Raw genomic sequence first — 23,298 nt, 5'->3', positions numbered from 1 at the left:
GACAGTAATTCAGTCATCAGCCTGGGCACAAACTACCCATTTTTCCTCAACCTGAATTTCTAACACAGGAAAAAAAAGCTATTTTCTCCACAAAGAAAAGAAATGAAGTAAAGAAATTAATGGGGGACTTAGAGAATAGAGAAAGTTCTCAAAACTTAGTTATGATCTTCTATTAACTGAAGAAGAAAGAAGAAATTAAAAACTAAAATCTCTTTCTCAAGTGACCAAAGCAAAGCAAATGAGACTCAAACAACAGTAGAAGTTTCAGATGTGAATGTAAAAACTATTAATTCTATCTATAGAATAAAAATTTCTGGGAATACTACAGGACAGTAGGAAATAAACAGTTGTTGAAATAAGATCCAAAACTGCAGCAAGTAATCCTCCCAAGATTAAATCCCTTTCCCACATCATTCTTTCCTGTACGATATTTTAGGGTCACTACCCGCCACACTGGGGAGAGCTACTCCACGGAAAACAGTACTAGAACCTAATGACATTTTAACTCTCATTAACAGTTCAATGACATGAGCCATCTTTCTCTCTTTCTTTAGATTCCGTCTTTCTTCCTTAACTAGACATTTTTCATTTAATGTGTATCTGAGTAATCTGAATACCCTAATTTTGAAATAAAAGAATTGTGTGGAATCTGTAACAAAGGAGGCAAGAATAAACAATAGAGATAAGACAGTCTCTTCAATAAGTGGTGCTGGGAAAACTGGACAGCTACGTGTAAAACAATGAGATTAGAACATTTCCTCACACCACAAACAAAAATAAACTCAAAATGGATTAGACACCTAAATGTAAGACCTGAAACCATAAAACTCCTAGAAGAGAACATAGGCAGAACACTCTTTGGCATAAGTTGCACAAATATTTTTTTGAATCGGTCTCCTAAGGCAAAAGAAATAAAAGCAAAAATAAACAAATGGAACTGAATTAAACTTAAAGCTTCTGCACAGCAAAGGAAATCACTGACAAAACGAAGAGACATCCAATGAATGGAAGAAAATATTTGCAAATGACATGACTGATAAGGGGCTAATATCCAAAATACATAAACAGCTTATTCAACTCAATATCAAAATACAAACAACCCAATTAAAAATGGGTAGAAGACCTGAATAGACATTTTTTGCAAAGAAGACATACAGAAGGTTAACACATACATGAAAAGATGCTCAATATCACTAATCGTAAGAGAAATGCAAATCAAAACTACAATGAGATATCACTACTCTTGTCAGAATGGCTATCATCAAACAGTCTACAAATAATAAATGTTGGTAAGGATACGGAAAAAGGAAACCCTTGGACACTGTTGGTGGGGATGTAAATTGGTACAGCCACTATGTAAAACAGCATGGAGGATCTTCAAAAACCTAAAAACAGAACTACCATAGGATCTAGCAATTCCACTCCTGGGTATAAAGGTGAGGAAAACAAAAACACTAATTTGAAAAGATACATGCACCACAGTGTTCACAGCAGCATTATTTACAATAGCCAAGGTATGGAAGCAACCTAAATGTCCATCAATAGATGAATGGCTAAAGAAGATATGGTATACAATGAAATATTACTCAGCCACAGAAAAGAATGAAATTTTACCATCTGCAACAATATGGATGGACCTAGAGGGAATGATACTTAGTGAAATAAGTCAGAGAAAGACAGATACTCCATATTGTCACTTATATGTGGAATCTAAAAAATAAAACAAATGTGTGTAGCAAAACATAAAACAGACTCACAGGTATAGAAAACAAACCAGTGGTTACCAGCGGGGAGAGGAAAGAAGGGAGGGGCAAGATAGGGATATGGGATTAAGAGATACAAACTACTATGTATAAAATAGATAAACAACAAGGATATATTATACAGCACAGGGAAATAGTCATTGTTTGTAATAATGTTACATGGCAAATAATCTATAAAAATACTGAATCACTATGTTGCACACCTGAAATTAATATAACATTGTAAACCAACTATAATTCAATTTTTTTAAAGTATGTGTATGGAAGAAATATATAAATAAAGTTACTGGCATTACATTGCTTCATTAGGTTAAGGTAAAGTACATGTAACTTACTATTTTTCAGCTTTGTTCTTTCATTGAATATTACTTTCCTAGTAAAAGAAGAGAACTTTGCTTTGTTGTTTTAATATTGAATAAATTTGTATGTAAAGAAACCTAATTATTAAAATACAGATATTTTTATCAAAGGGTGGAAGAAAAGAATAAGTGAATAAATTAACAAACTAGTAGCAGAACACTGTTTGAATCATATATGGGTAGAAATATTTCTCTCCACCGAGTATCATTTAACACATTCCTTTACTGGAATCTTGCATATGAGATTCTGAAATAGATTAATAACAAATGTTACAAATTACTTTGTAGCAATACAGAAAAGAGTAGGAAATTTTAAATAATGATATTAGATGACTTTGAGATATTACAGAGTTTAATTTCTACTTACGTTCATATTCCCTAGCTTAATACTACTGAAATAAAAGTGCAATTTTGAGACTACTACAAAATGTATCTTTGGAGATCTTGAGAGAGGATGATGAAGGGTAACTAGAAAGGAAAAATGGAGGACTATTTTGTAAGATGATGAAATTTCACTCCAAAATTTTTATTATTTATTTATGATGATCATAAGGTCATCTAAATAATCCAAAAAAGTTTATGTTAATTTTTTAAATTCTCATAAATATTTGGACCTAGAAAAAAATGTGGGATACATGACTATCTAGATTTAGAAATACTTCCAAGAGCGCTGAGTGAAATGAACATGAAGCCAATAGAAGGTTCCAATAATGTTGTTTATTCCCTAATATAGTTAAATTTAATGGTAAGTAAGCCCTTTGGATTTTCTGAATTAGTTCATTCAGCAAATATTTATTAATAATTTACCAGTGTCATACAATGCATTAAGCACTTGAGCTATGGAATCTAAAACGTTATCTTTTCCCTCACAGAGACTGGCATGGGATTAAATAAGAAATACATAAAAAGAAGTGATCTATTCTGCCTTGAAGAAAATCAGGAAAGGTTTCAGATAAATGATACTTAATCTTACACCAAAAACAAAGTCAGATTTGCTGGGCAGACAAGCAGAGGGAAGATATTCCAGATAAAGGACATGGTAGAAACCAAGATAGATGGGGAGAGACCACTTCACACATATGGGGCCTTCTAAGTTCCTGAAGATTACGGCGAGAGGACAAAGTACGGACGAGACTTGAGACAGACAGAAGTCAGGTAAAGTAGGGCTTTGTATCCCAGCTAACTTTTGCTAAAGTCATACACCAACATAAAGTAAGAACCAAAATATTTCTTATCATCTACAATCCAAATGTAACTCCATCATGCCTCTCACACCCCACAAAAAACTGTGGAGGGAATAAAATCTAAGTCCTTTCAGCCTCTTGCAGCTACAATTTTTAAAACAATCACTACAGCATAAAGTGGTAACAAAATTTAGCAGAAGTACATGCCTTGTACCATTTCGGTTTACTAAGCTTCCCTTGAGTTCAGTTAAAATAAAGTAAATTGACTATTTGAAGAAATTGTTGATTTAGCATTAAAACTATATGGTAGAAATATAGTGGACTGCAATGACAGAGGACAGATTTCTGAAAACTAATCTTTATTTGGCTATAAACACAGAAGTTGGTGTGGTTCTGAAAGTTCTATTTTAAGTGACTATTTTAATGTTCTTGAACTAACCAGGTATTTTTACAAAATTTTTTAAAATGTTATTTCCCACTGGGATGTCAATTCAAGTCTTCTAAGAACTCTCTGCCTTAGAATGCTACAAAGTCATTTTTTCTAACTGAAAGATTTAATATAGCATTAATTTTTTCACCAAAGAGTCAACAATGTTTTCTAAATTTCAAATACTCACAAAAAATTAACATTTCCAAACAATTATATTTTGTCATAGTAAAGAACAGCATTGTACAAAGATAAACAAAATAACATTGTTTGGCTTTTCCTCTACAGAGCTGTATTTTTCAGAGGATACAGTTTTTGTCAGTGTGAGTCAAAGTGATTGTTTCCTAATTAAGCAGCTGGCATGTAATCAATAGTTTTCTTACTGGCCTTCTGGATAGTGTACACACCGAAACACTGACTCTGGGTATGGCTTTTGCTGCATCTCTCCAGGGCAGATTGAAAGGCTCAAGTGTGCTTTTCTTGACAAAAGATTAAAAAATTAAGACAGTGCTCTCTTTATTTTAAAATGTTACAAACAACTCAGTTTCCTTCCCTCCAAAAATTGTTAATTGCATTTCTGCTGTCTCATTGGCTATGTCTGGGTCACAAACCACTTGGAATAGTTTGTATACAGAAAATCTGCTGTTTCCTTTATTGTAACACACAACTTTCACTTCATCATTTACTTTTGAGGAAGAATAAGAGAAATCTTAGATTCTTTTATTATAGCATAATATTCATGTTTAAAAAAATCTAAAGAATTATAAAAAGCAAACCTTGAAATACCCACCACCTTTAATCATTTGTAATATCTTGATAGTATTTTATTTATTTACTTACTTATTCTCTTCTCTCTTATGATGTCTACAATGGAAAAGGTTCCCTTCTCCAAGGAACGCTCTATAAGACAGAGCCAACTCTCTTTTTTCTGAGATTTGGGTGTCACTTTGGATAGGAGGCATGACAAAAAAATAACCTTGCAATTACTTTCAACTGTAGCATACTGTACTAATTAAGCTTTTCTCAGTACTCAATCCCAGGATGCTACATCAGGAATAAGGAAATTAGCTATTTTTCTAACTATTCTCTTAACTCACTGCATTCATACAAAATTACACATATACATGAATGAACCACTACTGATTATCTACAAAAGATATTTATTTGCAATTCAGAAAAGAAGTACCATACATATATTATAAATGATTAGGTTCTACAACATACCTAATATAAAACCATACATAATCATCAATTTGGAAGCCCAGAAAATACAGACTACTATAGGTTTCTGATCTAAGGATTATAGCTAAAAAACCTAATAAGCCTGTCCACCAGTGACCACCCTTAGAAAGGAAATTTTCTCTGGGATGAGATTCCAGTTGTTTTTCCAGTAACCATGATGAATTTATCCCTATCCATTCATCCTACCTTGATAGGTGATCCATAATTCTTATCCTTGTGTATCTATGAAACTTATTTTTTATACATTACACACTGGCATGACTAAACCGCCCTTTAGAAGCCAAATTAGAAATTTTACACATCAATTGACATGAGTTACTATATCTCAGTGTGACTAACCAGCCAATGACTTAGTTTATGAAAGGTCAGAACTAAATTTATGTGTCAATCTGACTGGGCTAAGAGATGCCCAGATAACTGGCAAAATGCAATTTGGGAGTGTGGGGGGTTTTTGGAAGCTACTGGCATCGGATTCCATAGACTGAGTAAAGAAGATCCACCCTCACCAACGTGGGTGGGCACCATCAAATTCCTTGAGGTTCCAAACAGAACAAAAGCCGAAGAGAGGGCGAATTTCCTCTCTCTTTTCTTGACATTCACCTCCTCCTGCCCTTCAGACATCAGAGCACTTGGTTCTTAGGCCTCTGGGCTCCAGGATTTACACCACTGGCTCCCCTTGTTCTCAGGCCTTCAGATTTGAAATGAATTATACCACCGGCTTTCCTGGTTCTCCAGCTTGCAAACGATAAATTGTGGGACTTCTCAGCCTAATATAGTCAGCATCTTTGCCATCTTCAGCTTTATTCTATTTCACACCAACGGTGAAAAGCAAAAAACATCAATGGCTGACACCTACTGCCTACTTATTGTGGGCAAGGCACTGTTTGATAAGCATTTAACATTTATTTCATTTGATCCTTGTAACAATCCTATGATGTAGGGAACATCTGTAACTCCCATTTTACAGATAAAGAAATTGAGGCACACAGAGAAAAAACAACTTGCCTAAGACCACATTGCTAATAAATGATAAATATGGGATTCAAATGTATGCAGCCTGTTTCCGTAACTTGATTGAAGCCAACGTGTCTCCCTTGTAAACTAATGTCTTGTAAATTTAACACAACTGAGACTAAGGCAGAAATCATTACGAGCAACATGAGTAAGGAATCTTTAGCATTAAATGGCTATGATATACCATTGTATATTTGTGATATAAAGATAACCAAGTTAAAGAACATGTATAGACTAGAGCCTTATCCATTAAGACTATGTCTACATGGTGAGTTACAATAAGAAATTTTCTAATATTCTCCTTTTTGATGAGAATTTGCAATTTAAGCATTTTAAACATATTTTTACATGTACATGTTTTTACAGAATGCATTATACACAGAAGTAGAAAGCTTACTATATTACATAGTTTGATTTAACAAACCTTTATTGCTCTCCTACTATGCACTGACACAAATTAGATATTTAATAATTAAAATGCGAACCATAAACATAGCATGCATATACATGAAACACATAAAATAAAACTATTAATAATGTCATAAAGAGATATAAAGGAGGTAGCTATAAAGTGGAAGGGTGGCACATTGAGCTGGAATGATTCATTCTGTCAGAGAGAGGGTAGAAAGAAAAGTAAGTCTTCCAGAAGAGGTAACATCCTCAGTTAGCTCTTAAATGATGAAATAGTCAGAAATATAGGTGATAAGATCATCTTGGAAAAGAACTTGAAGAGAGAAGGTGGTAAGTGCAAAGGCACAAAGACACAGCACGTTGAAGCTTCAGTAGGTAGTATGGCTGCAGCATAAAATTCAAGTCAGGAAGAGGAAAGTGATGAGCTGGTGTAACAGCTAAATCATGAAACCCCATTAGAAGTACTCAGACCCATAATGAGGATCCACTAAAGGGACAGGACTAACAAGCCCTCCTATTCATTCCTGAGTTGGGTTTTCACCCTCAATAATAAATATAAAATGGCAGTATTTCCCTAAATTTTGCAGTGAACCACATCTCATCTCTACCTAAAAAAGAAAGTGATTTGGAAAAAAAAAAAAAAAAGGTATTCTAGCTTCTGGTTACCAAAGACTAGACTGAGACAAAAACTATATAGCTTGACAGTGCAATTAACCTTGAAATCAGCAGAATTGGTTTACTTTTAATTTCTCAGTGGCATGAAATTAATGAAATATTACAAATATATTTCATTTTTGTTGGAACAATCTATAATTACTATAGTTTAGTTCTGGATCAAATCTTAAAATGGTTTAAATTCAAACTACTATAAAAGATATAACTCTGAAGAACAGGAAATCTGCAACATCTGACTTCAAGCTCTTATTTATTTCCCATTAAAGGCAATTGAGAGTTTAGATTTAGAACTAATACACAATAGTAACCATAACTGTTATTTACAAAGCGCTCTACATTTTCAAACCCATTTACAGTTATTATTTTATTCCTTTAATAAGTTTATTATGGAGCTGTCATTTCTTTCATGAAATGAATGGAGCAGAGACCAAAATTCAGGCACAGCAGGAGTCAGGGCAGCCTTTCCTACTAGACAGATAAATCATCTAAGATCAAGCTATGGAAAGTACATGAAATAATATCTTATAGTCTGTTCTCTAAGATACATGCAAGACACTGGGATCTCAGAAAGTCCAATAAAAGTAACATCAAGGCTTATTTTTACAGGCTTCAATCTGGCTCTTTTGACAAGGCCAATCCAGAGACAGATTTGTAAAGACCGTATTAAGAGTATCAAAAAACCAAAGCTCTAGAGCAGCACTGATGATAGTGAGGGAAGTCCTATGGCAAACTTAGTTTTATTATTTGAAATGCCAGCTTAACCGACTCCATCAAGATAAACTTTATACAGGTGACAGAGTCAGCTTATTACAAGAGAAATCCCAACATCAACACAGATACAGATACAGATGAGCAATGATACTGGAAGAGTGAAGGCATAAAACTGAAGGTTAACATTTCCATCCCTGGATTAGAGCAAGTGAGACCACTAATAAACCACAATTCAAGATGCCCAACAACAACCTGAAAATTCTTAGTACCAACAAAAGTTACTGATATCTTAGTCAATGTTTATTTTCAATCTTACTAACACTGTGAATCATAAAACTGATGGGGTCATCTTCTTTCTACTGGCTGCTAAAAGTTTAGCGTAAATTTTATAGCAAATAAAAAAGAATTAATTAAACTCACAAACCTGTCTTTCTTGTGTTTAACATCTCCTCATTTTCCTTTTGTCCTCACTCCTTTATTTTTTTTAATCTGCATGAATGGTGTAAACTTTCTTAAAGCCTTTCTGAAACAGGAGAGAATTTAAGCCAGCTAACTAAACAAACAGTAACAAAAAAGTGAAAAAAGCAAACATTACCTTTATATCAAAATTACAATCAAGTCTTCTAATTAACACGATGAAAGTGCCAGATGAATTGTCTTTTACTGGTGGAGGCACTATGGGTTCACAGGCATTCTCTGGTTTTGAGTTAATCAAAAAACCCTGAAAAAGAATCAGCAGTTTTTTCTCTGTTAAACTCAAAGAAATGAATTAAACTTACTTCTACAAATACCTTTTGAATTTGTTCCATGTGTTTTTTGCATTATGCTAGATGAATTATCCAGCAACTACAACAGATCCTAACTTCCAACTGCTTACAACCCCACAACTTCTAAAGTAGTACTTAGGTTCCTAAGCATTTCATTTTTTTTTTAAGTTGTTTTCAACTCTTAAAGTTAAAAAAAAAAGCCACACACACATAAGCCCATCACCCCAGAGATAACCACTGTTAGCATGTTGGTATATTTTCCAACAATGATTGACATTCCTAAACCAAGCAAATACTTTTTAAAAATTAATTTTTAAATTTATTTCATCAAGCAATGAAAATGCATAGCATTTCTAGGGATTTATCCTATGGAAACACTATCCCAAGTATATAAAGGTATATAAAGAAAGATATTCCATGCTACATTGTTTTTAATAGCAAAAACTGGAAATTATGTGCATCAGTAAGGCAACCATTTAAAAAATTATAGTATATTCATACAACAGAAAACTAAAAGAATCACTCTTGTGTGTACAGACACAAAAAAGGGTCTAAGTTGAATAATAGAGCCATACAGTAGAAAATAATAGAGCTTGTGAAAAGATGTCCACAGGATAACTACTAATTTAAAAAGAAAACAGTAAGATGCTTTCCCAGAAATACAGAATGATTTGACAACAGAAAATGTATTAATATAAAATGTTACACTAATAGATTAAAACAGAAAAACCAAATGACTATCTGAATACATTAAAACACTGAAAAAACACATAAAAAGATGATCAAATTTATTAAATTCATTTATGAGAAGAAACGAGCAATTAAAACTATGACACAGTGCCTTAACAACAGCTCTGTATGGCATGAGAATTGACCACACCAACCATCTAGTCCACAGGATTTGGCAATTTTTCCTGCTTTAAGTTGCATTGCTTGGTTTGTGATAGGGAATGTTTTTGCACATGGTTCAAGAATAAAATGCAGCATACCTTCATTTACTCATAGAATAGCTCCTCTTTCTGATTCCATAAACCAAAGAAACAGAACTGTGGTTATCCTTCAAACAAGGAAGAGTTGCTTCACTCATATTAAATTTACACCTGCTGCCTTTTCTGTTCCTTTTGCACACATGTTTATTAACTTTTTTGCTCCAATGCCAAATCACATAGTGCAGTTCTTTTTAAGAGACTTATAACAGCAACTAAACTCAACCCATGTATTACCACAAGGCATAAAAGTTCAACTGAAGTGAAGACAAAATCAACAGCTATGCTGGGCCAAATTTCCCATATCCATCATGACTGCCACCTGGAGGACAGCAACCAAGAGACATATCCCAATTTTATTATGAAGTAATAAATACATCTTAGGATCAATAAATTTATGGTATGTACAGACACCAAAAAGGGTCTACAAGTGGAACCAAAAAAAGGTTTTGGCTTTTTAATCATTTCTGTATTGATGAATCTGTTATGACAAGCATGTGCAAATTTTAAACGTAAGAAAACTTATAAAGATTAAATACACATAAGTTAAAGGTAAAAAAAAATCTATTTGCATTAATGGAAATTGACTGAAGACATTAAAAAATAAAACAGGCCTTAAATTATTAAATATTACATTTCCTGTGGACTTTTCTAAAAAGAATAACTTGCCAAAATAGCTTACTAATTCCCATCCTTTCCTCAGATGTAAGTCACTTAAAGCAGTGCAAATTTACTTTGTTTCATCCACAAAGTCTGTGAGGCACAGTAGTGGGCTTTCCCAATTAATCTGGCAGAACTCTGTGCCCTTAAATATGAGTGGCCAAGAAAGTGCTGCCTTAAGCCATAGCTACATGCCTCATGCCATCCTTCAGGGCCAATCCCTTTTTATGAAAAGGATGCTTGTTCTGCAATAAAGGATCCTCCTCATCCTTCTTTTCTGACAGGGGCACTTATTTTATGCCAATATGTTGGAAACCCAAGAAAATTACCACTGTCTAGGAAACTCAGAAACCAGATGTCCACCTTTCTTTTCTTTGTTGTTTTAATTTTCTTATGACTAAACAAGGATGATGGACAAAATTAGTGCATGCAGACTGGCACCTCAATATCACCAAATGAATAATGCAGTAGGTTTGTTGTACATAAATATGTTGACTCTTTAAACAGCTTTTATGATTATACATAAAGCAAAGTGCACAAAATATAATTTCTCAGCTTGATGGTTCTTCCCAAACTAAACACACCTGTATAAAGGAAACAGACAGCACTCCAGAAGTTCCCTGCATCCTCTCTGCCAGTCACTATTCCACAACCCCACCCCCAATGTCACTATAAAGACTTCTAACAGCTTAGATTAGATTTGGCCTAATTTTATAATTGACACAACAAAAACAGACACAGTAAGTTCTTTTTTAGACTTCTTTCTCTCCGTATTGTATTTGAGATCCATCTCTACTATTCAGCAACCATACTGTTGAGATATACTTGGTAGAGCCTTCATTTTCATTTCCCTATAGTATTACAATGTGTGAACACACCAAAATTTATTCTATTGTTTATGACCACTTGAGTAATTTCTAGTAGGGACTATTAGAAACAGTGCTGCTATGAACATTCCAACACAAGTCTTTTCAGGAACACATGTACGTGATATTAAGCATTGACAAAGAAGGAGAACCATAATATATTAAGCTGGATCATGGAGTATCAAGCTTCAGTAAATACCACCAAGCAGTTTTCTAAAGTGCTTTGTGTTGCCACTTTCTGACTAGAATATTCAAATAACCTAAACATAAAAAAGCATACTGAATATAATTTTGCCTTAATGCTTCAGAAGCATTTGAAATTGTGATGTTTCAGAGTAAATGTTATGGCAAAATTACTTCTGATGACAAATTACACTGGTTAATAAAGTCATAAAGAGATAGATAATTTGATAAAGTGGTTTTGTTTGAAAGATTCTTTTAGGCTGAAAAGAGCCTTAGACTTTCCTTCTCTTCAGTTTGCACTGAATGGCAAATTATACACAGTAAAATTAAGAAGACTATAAGCAGCGACAATGTCAACAAAAATGCTGAAGGCAAGGCAGCAGTGCAGCTTTCCCTTTGTAAGAGTATAAAAGTAGAAGCAGGAAGAGAGGGAGAGAAGCGGCAAGTTATTTAGTTAGTGAATACCTGAAGTTATTAATTAATAATTAACAACTGCAGTAACAGCAAGCAGTTAACATTTGCTGAGCCATGGCACTGAGGGCTGTGCGTCAGGCACCATGCCCTTTAAAAGTTCTAATTCAGTGAATCTTTGCAATAAGCCTACAAAATAACCACCATCGTTATTCCTATTTTAAAGATGAGAAAACTAAGTCTCAGAAAGGTTAGGTAACTTGCCTGAGGTTATTCACAGCACGCATGCCATCCCAGGAAGTCTGCCTCCACACCCTGTGTTCTTAACCACTATGCTATACTGCCTTCACAAGATCCACAAGACAAAAAAACTAGGTGAAGAACAAAACGGGTAACAAAACAAAAAGATATCTACAAAACTGAACAAATCAAAGTGTTGGTCTAACAGGCACTTAAGGCTGATTCCAAAATTTGATATAAACACCTCAAATAATGAAGATGTCAGTGGAATCTTTCTATCATAATTTTTATATTCAAACATGGACCAAAAAGAGTTACACTGATCAATCAGACTTCATCATCTAACATTTTCCTAATGTGAGACAGCTTAATTCGTTGATATCAACAACTTTCTAGAATGTTACAAAATACCCACTGCCTGTACACACACTCAAGGGCAATGGAGCCCAACCCTCAGGGCTTCTACTCCAACAGCTGGGGAGAAGACCCACTCCCAACAGGGTGGTAACAGCCACAGAGTAAAGAGGAAGCGGCACCTCACATCCAGCACAAGCTATAGACACAATGCCAATAACACCCCTTAACAAGACAGTAACAGTCAGCACACTCTGAGGAAAGACATGGCTGCCATCCATACAAAACCAGCCCTCATACCAAAAATACTGGACACACACAGTCTACACAGAGACACTCCCACATAAAAACCTCCCTTTAAAGGTATCTATTTCTCCTAAATTCAGAGACAGAGAAAATAAAGTAAAATGAAAAAGCACTGAGGAACTACTCCCAATTAGAAGAACAAGAGAAATTCCCTGAAAGAATAAATAATGAAACAGATTTCCCCAGTCTACTAGATCCCAAGTTCAAAAAGTAGGTAATAAAAATGCTAAAGGAATCAAGAAAGATTACTAATAGAAATGCAGATCACTGTAACAAGAAACTAGAATCCATAAAGATGAATTAATCAAATTAATCAAAATCGAACAATTCAATTTCTGACATAAAAACCAACCTAGAAGCAATGAAGGGCTGACTAAATGACACAGAAGAATGAATAGGTAATTTGGAAGACAGAATGATGGAAATCACCCAATCAGAACAGCAGACAGAAAGACAAATTTTAAAAAAAATGAAAGTAACATATGAGATCTATAGGATAATATAAAGCATGCCAACCTACTCATAATATGGGTTGCAGAAGGAGGAGAGAGAGAAGGGGATCGAAAATGTATTCGAAGAAATTATGGCTGAAAATGCCCCAAACCTAAAAAAGAAAACCGATATCCAAGTATAGGAAACACAGAGGATTGCAAACAAGATAAACCCTAACGGACCTACACCAAGACAACTACAACTGAACAGCAACAATAACAAAAACAGGCAACCTGATTTAAAAATGCACATAGGACTTGAATAATCATTTCTCTAAAGAAGATAAGCAATGGTCAATAAGCACATGAAAAGGTGTTCAACATCATTTATCATTAGGGAAACGCAAATAAAAACCATAATGAGATGCCACTTCATACCCATTAGGATGACTATAATCAAAAAAACAGAAAATAAGTGTGAGCAAGAATATGGAGAAATTAGAACCCTTGTGCCGGTGGGAACATAAAATGCAGGAGCCACTATGCCGAAAACAGTATGACGATCCCTCAAGAAATTAAATATAGAATTACCATATAGTCTAGCAATTACACTTATGGACGAATACTCAAAAAAAATGAAAGCAAGAACTTGAACAGATTATTTGTACACCCATGATCATAGTGGCATTATTCACAACAGCCAAAACATAGAAGCACCAGAAGTATTCATCAACAGTTAAATGGATAAACAAAATGTGGTAGTCATCCCTCAGTATTTGATTCCAGGATCCCCTGCAGATACCAAAATCCATTGATGCTCAAGCCCCTTATATTAAAGGGCACAGTATTTACATATAACCTATACACATCCTGCCATATACTTCATTTTTGTGTCACTACAAGGAATAATACCATTCTCTTTCTTTTCTTTTTTTTCTTTTTTTTTCAGGGAAGGTAATTAGGTGTGTTTGTTTGTTTATTATTTTTTAATGGAGGTACTGTGGATTGAACCCAGGACTTCGTGCATGCTACGCACACACTCTACCACTGAACTATATCCTTCCCCTTCTATACTTTAAATCATCTCTCATTTACTTACAATACCTAATACCTATACCAATACCTAATACAATGTAAATGCTATGTAAATAGTTTAAATACAATGTAAACAGTTGCTGACATGTAGTAAATTAAAGTTTGGATTTTGGGAACTTCCTGGAAATTTTTTCAAATATTTTTGATCAATGGTTGGTTGAATCTGTGGGTGCAGAACCCATAGATATGGAGTGCCAACTGTATACACATACTATGGTTTATCATCTTGCCTTAAAAAGGAAAGAAATTCTAATACATGTCACAACATGGATAAACTCTGAAGACATTATGCAAATCGAAATAAGCCCGACACAAAAGGACTGTACGATTCCACTTATATGAGATCCTTAAAGTAATCAAATTCATAGAGACAGAAAGTAGAATGGTGGCTGCTAAGGAGTAGGAAGAAGGGTAAATGAGGGCTTATTGTTTAAGGGTACAGAGTTTCAGTCTGCAAAGATGAAAAAGTTCTAGAGACGGATTGTGGTGGTGATGGATATCAAATCCATAGGAATAAATGAAGAGAACCATAAGTGATAAATAGGAAGGTTAATATAACAACTTTAGAAATACATACTTCTTTTCTTCTCTTAGGTTCATTAATAAATACAAATTATATAAAGTAATAATTAAAACAAAAACAAAAACAAACAACCCAATCAAAAAACAGGCAGAAGATCTAAACAGACATTTCTCCAAAGAAATACAGAGACCAGCAAGCACATGGAAAGATGTTCAATGTAGCTAATTATTTTAAAAATGCAAATCAAAACTACAACAAGGTATCACCAGTCAGATTGGTCATTATCAAAAAATCTACAAACAATAAATGCTGGAGAGGGTGTGGAGAAAAGGGAACTTTCCCCTGTACTGTTGGTGGGAATGTAAACTGGTGCAACCACTATGAAGAATAGTAAGGGGTTCCTCAAAAAACTAAAAACAGAGTTACCAAATGATCCTGTGATCCTACTCTTGGGCATATATCTGGAGAAAACTCTTAATTTGAAAAGATACATGCACTCCAATGTTCATGGCAGCACTATTTATAATAGCTAAGACATGGAAGTAACCTAAACGGTCCATCGACAAACGAATGGAATGAATGGATAAAGAAGATGTGATATATATACATATATATATGTACATATATAATGGAATATTATTCAGCCATAGAAAAGAATGAAATAATGCCATTTGCAGCAACATAGATGGATTTAGAGATTATTATCCTAAGTCAAGTAAGTCAGAGAAAAACAAATAAATATCACATGATATCAGTTATATGTGGGATCTTAAAAAACGATACCAGTAAACTTATTTACAAAACTGAAACAGAATCACAGACATAGGAGAAAGGTGGAGGGGGATAAATTAGGAGTTTGGGTTTAACAGATACACACTACTATATATAAGAGAGATAAACAACAAAGACCTACTGTATAGCACAGGGAACTATATTCAATATCTCGTAATAACCTATAATGGAAGAGAATCTGGAAAAGAATATATATACACGTATAACTGAATCACTTTGCTGTATTCCTGAAACAAAGACAACATTGTAAATCAACTATACTCTAATTTAAAATATATATATATATATCAAATCTGCACACTATGACCTTCATCTTCTATGTTCTCCTCATCAACATAAAGTATCATCATCAGCTCCTCATCAACACAGGCAGAGTACCAGATTACAAAACACTGTATACAGTGATAATGGTAAATCTAGCCCAAAGGGTATTTTGCTGAAGACAAGATCTGCCACTGATAGGAACACTCAGGAAATCCGATGCTAGGCTCCTTTATCAGAGGTAAATCTAATACGTCCGGTTTGAATTTTTAGTAATCACTATTTTCCCCTCTACATGTTAAGGCAGCTCTTAAAAGTATAGAAACAAGAAATCTAGAAAAGATTGATCCTCCTAAGACTGGCCTTCAATACATAACTGAATTATTCCAATGATATTGATAATAAACAGAGTCTAGCAAGAGACCTTGCTGGCATTACAAACCCCCATGTAAAATCTTGCCTATGCAATAATGATGCTTTAGTAGTTGGTTATTCATTTCAAAAAGGTAAAAACAGAGGCCTATTTTACACTGTAAAATAAAATAATTCTGGGTAGATTAAAGACTTTCTGATCATGGAGTTGGGGCGGGGGCATGGGAAAAATTTATAAATTTTGGATTACTTAAGACACAGAAAATGCTAAACATCAAAAAAGATATCTATATTAAAATTTAAAATTAAGCATAATTTTAAAAGGCAATTTAAAGTTAAAAAGCCAAAATAAGAAAATATTTATAGGGCAATATAACTGAAGGATTAGTGTCTAGATTCCTACAAAACAGTATTTTAAAAACTAACAAACCAATACAAAAATAGATTTTAAAAGACAATTCAAACCAGAATAAACCTGCTTGACCAATAACCCCATAAATAGATGCTTGATCTCACTAATAATCCAGGAAATACCCAGTAAAAGCAATAAAATACCACTTTATATCCATTAGGTTGGCCAACATTTAATTCTGACAATAACAAGTCTTGGTAAGGATGTAGCAAAAAAGCAATACTTTCAATTAAGTTTCCTTCAGTGAGAGAGGGAAGGGAATGGGGGCTACAATACAAAACCTAGAAGTTAAAGACTTTCTGAAAAATGTCTACCAGGGATTCTCAGTAACGAACTCTTTGTGAGTGTCTAACTCTGGATAACGACCACACAATACCATATTTCACTGGCAGATCTCTTGTAAGGTATTCAGATTTCAGGGAACATATTGATGTCATACATCTTTCCTTTTGTTCTGAGGCACAGACACAGGGTCTCCACCAAAAAAGGGGGGTGGGAGGTTTCTGGAGAAGATATCTGACAAAACAGCCAATTAAAATCTATAACTAAAAACAAAGAGCTTTCCTTAGTTAAAAATATCAAGCCCTTTTAAAAAAAACTTTCACACATTAACATGCTCTATTTTAATCCATGCAAGATTCACATTTTTCCATTACAGCTCAAAAAGCTAAAATTTTCTTTGGCTTTCTGATTTTCCTATACTCAAATATTTTTTAAATTGATGGAAGATAATAGGAAAAGCCTTTAAATACTATTAGCTTAATACTGGAGCATATGTAAATGGAATGTAAACACAGAATTCCAAATGATATGGGTTATACTATATATACCCGATCTCTTAGAAACAGTGGAATCCAGTGATACTATAAAATCTACAAAATTCAGAGCATATGTCTACAAAAGATATCCCAACTAAAAATCCAGGCAAAGTTTACAACTAAAACATTTCTCAGCTATGTCTTAATAACCATATTATACTTTTTAATTAACTTGGTTATATTTTAACACATTCATTTAATTAGTTTCCTTGACATTACACTATAGTGAGCCATCCTCACTTCAAGTCTTCTTTGTAAACAATTACAGAAAGCTTTTGCACAGCTAAGGATACCATCAACAAAACGAAAAGACAATCTACAGAATGGGAGAAAATATTTGCAAATGGTATGACCAACAAGGGACTAATTTCCAAAATATACAAATAGCTCATACACCTTAATATCAAAAAACAAGCAACCCAATCAAAAATTGGGCAGAAGACCTAAATAGGCAACTCTCCAAAGAAGACATACAGATGGCCAACAAGCACATGAAAAGATGCCCAACATCACTAATTGCTGGAGAAATGCAAATCAAAACCACAATGAGATATTATCTTACACCAGTCAGACTGGCCATCATTAAAAAGTCTTCAAACAATAAATGCTAGAAAGGATATGGAGAAAAAGGAACCCTCCTACACTGTGGGAATGTAAAGTGGTGCAGCCACTATGGAGGTCACTATGGAGGTTCCTTAAAAAACTAAAAATAGACTTACCATATGATCTAGCAATCCAACTCCTGGGTATATATCTAGAGAAAACTATAATTCAAAAAGACACATGCACCCCAATGTTCACAGCAGCACTATTTACAATAGTCAAGATATGGAAACTACCCAAATGTCCATTGATAGATGACTGGATAAAGAAGATGTGTTTTATACACACACACACACACACACATTCGACTACTACTCAGCCATAAAAAAGAATAAGATAATGCCACTTGCAGCAACTTGGATGGAACTGGAGATTGTCATTCTAAGTGAAGAAAGCCAGAAAGAGAAAGAAAAATGTCCTATGATATCACTTATATGTGGAATCAAAAAAAAAAGACACAAATGAACTTATCTATAAAACAGAAGCAGACTGACAGACATAGAGAACAAATTTATGGTTATCAGAAGTTAAAGGGGGAGGGAAGGGATATACTGGGGATTTGAAAACTGCATCTCTTGGGGAGTGACGGAAATGTTAGCTATCTTGATTGTGGTAGTGGTTTCACAGCATATACATGTATCAAAATGCATCAAAGTGTATATCTGAAATACGTGTAGTTTACTGTACAGGAACCATACCACAATAAAGGTATTTTTAAAAAAAAATAAGTAGGCTAGCACTTGTGAATTCTGATTCTGGGCAATGGCAAGCCAGTCATGCAAATATAAAAGCCATCCATAAAGATTCAATAATTTGTTAGAATATGCCCTTTACTATCTCACTATATTTCATCTCTGGGGCTTGCCCTATATTGTCACTATGCAAAAGTAGGCAGATAATTAACATTACTTTTTCTCAGGCAGTGACAAAACAAATTTGTCAAAATACCTTTAAAATGTAAACTGAATTCACCTAACAATAACATAGTAATACAGGAGCACCAATAAGACTATGGTTGTATCAGGAGTTAGTGGAACTCTTTAAAACCAGCTTACTAAGCAGAAAAGTTCTTTAGTGAAGAGAGATGGTCTTTCTTACTCCTTACGCTGAATGGAAGAAAGATTGCCAGCTCAAAATTGCTAGTAATCTGAGAAATGCAAATTAAAACAAGATTAATACTTTTGCCCATCAGATAGGCAAAAGTTAGAAAAGAAATGGTATCCAGTGTTGGCAAGTGTGGAGGAATGGGTATTCCCATACACCATTAAAGGGAATAAATTAGTACAAACTTTTGGAAAGGTAATTTAATTTTAATTTTAGATATACATGCCCACTGATTCATCAGTTATACTTCCAAACATCTATCCTAGAGAAATAAGTGGACTTTGGATAGGAAATCAAAATATCTGTTAATAGAAAATGACTAATAAATTATGGTCATTTTTCTAAGTGAAGTAAGCCAAAAAGAGAAAGAAAAATACCGTATGAGATCGCTCATATGTGGAATCTAAAAAAAAACAAAAAAACAAAAAAAAGCATAAATACAAAACAGAAATAGACTCATAGACATAAAATACAAACTTGTGGTTGCCAAGGGGGCGGGGGGTGGGAAGAGATAAACTGGGATTTCAAAATTGTAGAATAGATAAACAAGATTATACCGTACAGCACAGGAAAATATATACAAGATCTTGTGGTAGCTCACAGAGAAAAAAATGTGACAATGAATATATCTATGTTCATGTATAACTGAAAAGTTGTGCTCTACACTGAAAATTTGACACAACATTGTAAAATGATTATAAATCAATAAAAAATGTTAAAAAAAAACAAATTATGGTCATTCATATTACAAAACACCATGCAGTACCTATTAGAAACATGCTGGATCTATAGGTATAGCTGTGGAAAGATCTCTAAGACATAATGCTGAGTGTGGGGAGCTGGGGAAGTCAAATTACGGAATACTATAGTGGTTACTGTTCATTCACAGTGCTCAAATGTTCTGCAACCACTCTCTCATACTATGAATCACACCTTTCCAAAGTAGACTAAAACAACAAAAATAACAATAAAAACTACATTACCCGGACTCCCTCATAGCTAGGCATCTCACTAAAGTATATGGCTAATAACTACATGGCCTAGAGTCTGTCAACCAGAAAACCCCAGGTGTTAGATCTGAAGAAACAGTCTGGCAAAGGGTATCTCTGATTAGCTTGGGTGGCAACAGAGGCAGACTGAGGTGAGACCATGGAGGCTTCTGGATCAGAGACAAGGTGATGTGCTTTTCTCTAGGGGTCAGTGGCTACACCAATCCTGCATCAAGCCAGCTCTCCAAGGGGCTTCTGGGTTTTATTCCTGAAATAGTTTGGAAACTGCTTCTCCAGACTATGATACTCTGAATATCTTTATCCCTTCATAAATCCCTTTCTGGGTAAGTTAGCTAGAATGGATTCCATTATAAAAAATAAGAAAATTTTCATATATACAAATGGTAACCATTTATGAACTTTATGAGTTCATAAATTTATGAACTAAACAGCACTACATATTCAGAAAAGGGTCTGAGGGCCTGTAAGAGCACATAATACCCTAACACTGAACTCTGAAGAGGGAAGTGGGATTGATATGTATACGAGAGGAAGGGGTACAGGAAGGCTCTTCCTTTTTCCTCTGTATATTTCTTTTCTGTTTAAATATTTTTATAATAACAAATAGTTATACAATGTAGGGAATTTTTTATAATTTAGAATCTTAAAAAAATTAAAAACTGATACATCCCTCCCAGAGATGCCTGCCATCCTAATTAAGAATAATAGTTTTATGGTACTTAAATAAGGAATTTTAAGAAAGAACAAACTGAAAACATTCTGTGGTACATACATACACAATTTCATGTATTCTAACTCACATAACATAAAAACCTTGTATTATCTTGGAATAGGGAAGGACTTTCTAAGCATAACTCCAAAGGGAAAGATAACAATATTTAACTACATAAACAAAACTTCTGAAACCTTAAAGATGAAGGACAAATTGGAAAAAACAATCTGAAGCATATATGGCAAACAACAGACTGATATTTTCAATATATAAAGCATTCTTACAAATTAATATGAAGATCTTAATTTAAAAATGGGCAAAGAGCATTAGCAGGCAATACACGCACATTCACACACACACACAAAATGGGCAAAAAACAGTAGGATGTCGAATCTCACTGAATTTGTTTATCAATGAACAAAATTTGGTAATATCTAGTACTGAAGAGAATGTGGAAAAAAGGACAGTCTCAGACACTAGATGAAATTCTAAACTGTCACAAACTTTCAAAGGGTAGCCTGGAATATATAACATTTTAAACATGTGTTCTATAAACAAAGCAACTCTACTTTTGGAAATGTATCTTACACAAATAAATAGAAAAAAACACAAGAATGAAGACATTCGCTGAAGCACTGTTTACCATAGCAAAAACTGGACAATCTAAATATCTACTGTAAAAAAATTAAACAATCCAATGTTCAAAAATCCAGAGTATTTCATGATATTGCTAAACCATACAGCCACTGTAAATAAAAATGCAGATCCTTACCTATTAGCATGAAAAGATATTCTTTTCATGAAATTCATGAAAATTTTATAATTAAGTAAAAGGCAGTAATGAAGTAGCATGTTTCTATCAGTATTAAATACAAATTCATTGTATATGTGAATATTTACATAAGTATATATGCATATATATATATCATACATGCATATATATGCACATGTATATCTACAAACACATACAGCACATATTCTAGAAAACAAGTTTGAAATATTATGTACCAAACATGACAGCTAGTTCAGAATAATACAATCATTTGGTGATTTTTCACTTTTTTCTTCATACTTTTTTGAACAGTCTGAACTCTTTACATATGACTATGTATATGTTTTATAATAAGTAATAGTAAGAAATAGTTTCATTTTTTAAACAATACAGAGCAATAAAAATTACCTTATTAAATATATTTGCCTTTACCATATATTTCTATTTTTCTTACCTTTAAACCTTCAGTTGGAAGTCTATAACCAAATCTTGCTGGAAGGTCATCAAATGTCTGAGATGCATTTTCAAAATTATACTAAATATAAAATTAAAAACAAGTTACAACCAATGTACACATAACATTAAAATTAAAAACTTTATTAAATTATTTAAGTTGTCATGTCCGTAATTCTCATTTACTGTCACAGCTTATCACCATAAAATCAATTTTGTAAGTGCACATCCACTAAAGTAGAAAAGAATATATGCAATTTACTAGATACACAACTGCTTAAATTGGATTCTGATTTCATATAATTATTATTAAACAACAGCAATAACTCTGTAATATTAAACCACATACTGTTTTTCTCAGTTTTTCCCCTCAGACAAATTCCCAAAGAATTTCTAGATAGATTGTTTTCCAGCAAGAGTTCCACTTTATTTTTTCCATATTACAAGGGTCTGATTTAATAGAGATTTACAGGATTTCTGGCTCTACCTATGAAAGATGCCTTTTCCCCAGAGAAAGGAAGAACATCAAATCATATTTTTAAGGCACTGCCATTTTTAAAGTAATCTGAACATTTTTATCTAGGGCTGAATAATGAAAGGACCAAATCCAATGAAATACATACATATAGAGAGTTAAAGGTATTCAAATTATAACAACTTTTCCTTCCTTATATAGATTCCTATGCTACAATATTTATCAGTCCTTTACCAAAATAGAGCAAAACAAAACAAGAATCTGTTGTGCTTATAGAAGACAACAGTAATGATAATTGTGAAATGAGGTTGCTGTATTATTTAAGATGCTATAGTCAATCTGTTTTATGGAAAACAAGAAAAAGAAGTAAGATAGATGAAATTAAGAAAAGATAGTAAACAAGTAACTTCTGAAATACAAGAGAAATATATATGATATATCAGAAGTTAAGACAGTTGTCTGTAAACTGTAGGCCAAATTTAGAAAAAATAGAACACCTTGGTTTGAACACAGATTAAAAGGATGGAACAAAGCAAGAGTGTTACATATAGAGAGCAAAAGATGGAAGAATCATGCAAACCTTGAATATTCACAAAGCACGAATTAGGTCACACATCCAGATTGATACCTATGTTGTCCCTAAATCAAACGCCTACTGGTGATCCCCACTGCAGCCTCTTGTGTCATCTGCCAGAAACACGCAGATAAATAGCTCTGCAGGTTAACAGCAAATTACAGCTGTGTTCAAATGTAAATACCTCGAGTCTCTTCAACAGAGCAAGCAAACATTGGATCCAGACACCTTCCATCTGTCAAGTCCCTTTGTTCACTCTCAACTCAGGTCCCAGTAACCACATAGTTACCAGGGAAAGCTGATGGAGCATAGAGAGAGACTGCACAAACTAA

The 23,298-nt window shown here is 33.7% G+C and overlaps 1 protein-coding gene across 2 annotated transcripts in view; it reads right to left on the bottom strand.

Annotated features, from left to right (window-relative positions):
* Window positions 1-23,298, bottom strand: part of RNF13 (ring finger protein 13) — a 116,097-nt gene that overhangs the window by 61,626 nt on the left and 31,173 nt on the right. For both annotated transcript variants that reach the window (XM_006202797.4, XM_031678861.2), the window contains exons 3-4: window positions 21,919-21,999; window positions 8,382-8,507 (exon numbers count right to left, since the gene is read on the bottom strand). In XM_006202797.4, the coding sequence (XP_006202859.1) occupies window positions 8,382-8,507; window positions 21,919-21,999 (207 nt within the window). The remainder of the gene's footprint in view (window positions 1-8,381; window positions 8,508-21,918; window positions 22,000-23,298) is intronic.

This window comes from Vicugna pacos, chromosome 1 (assembly GCF_048564905.1).
Source record: "Vicugna pacos chromosome 1, VicPac4, whole genome shotgun sequence".
In the NCBI taxonomy this organism is placed as follows: domain Eukaryota; kingdom Metazoa; phylum Chordata; class Mammalia; order Artiodactyla; family Camelidae; genus Vicugna; species Vicugna pacos.
Note: the sequence above shows the minus strand (reverse complement) of the source record. Positions and strands in the feature narration are given on the sequence as shown.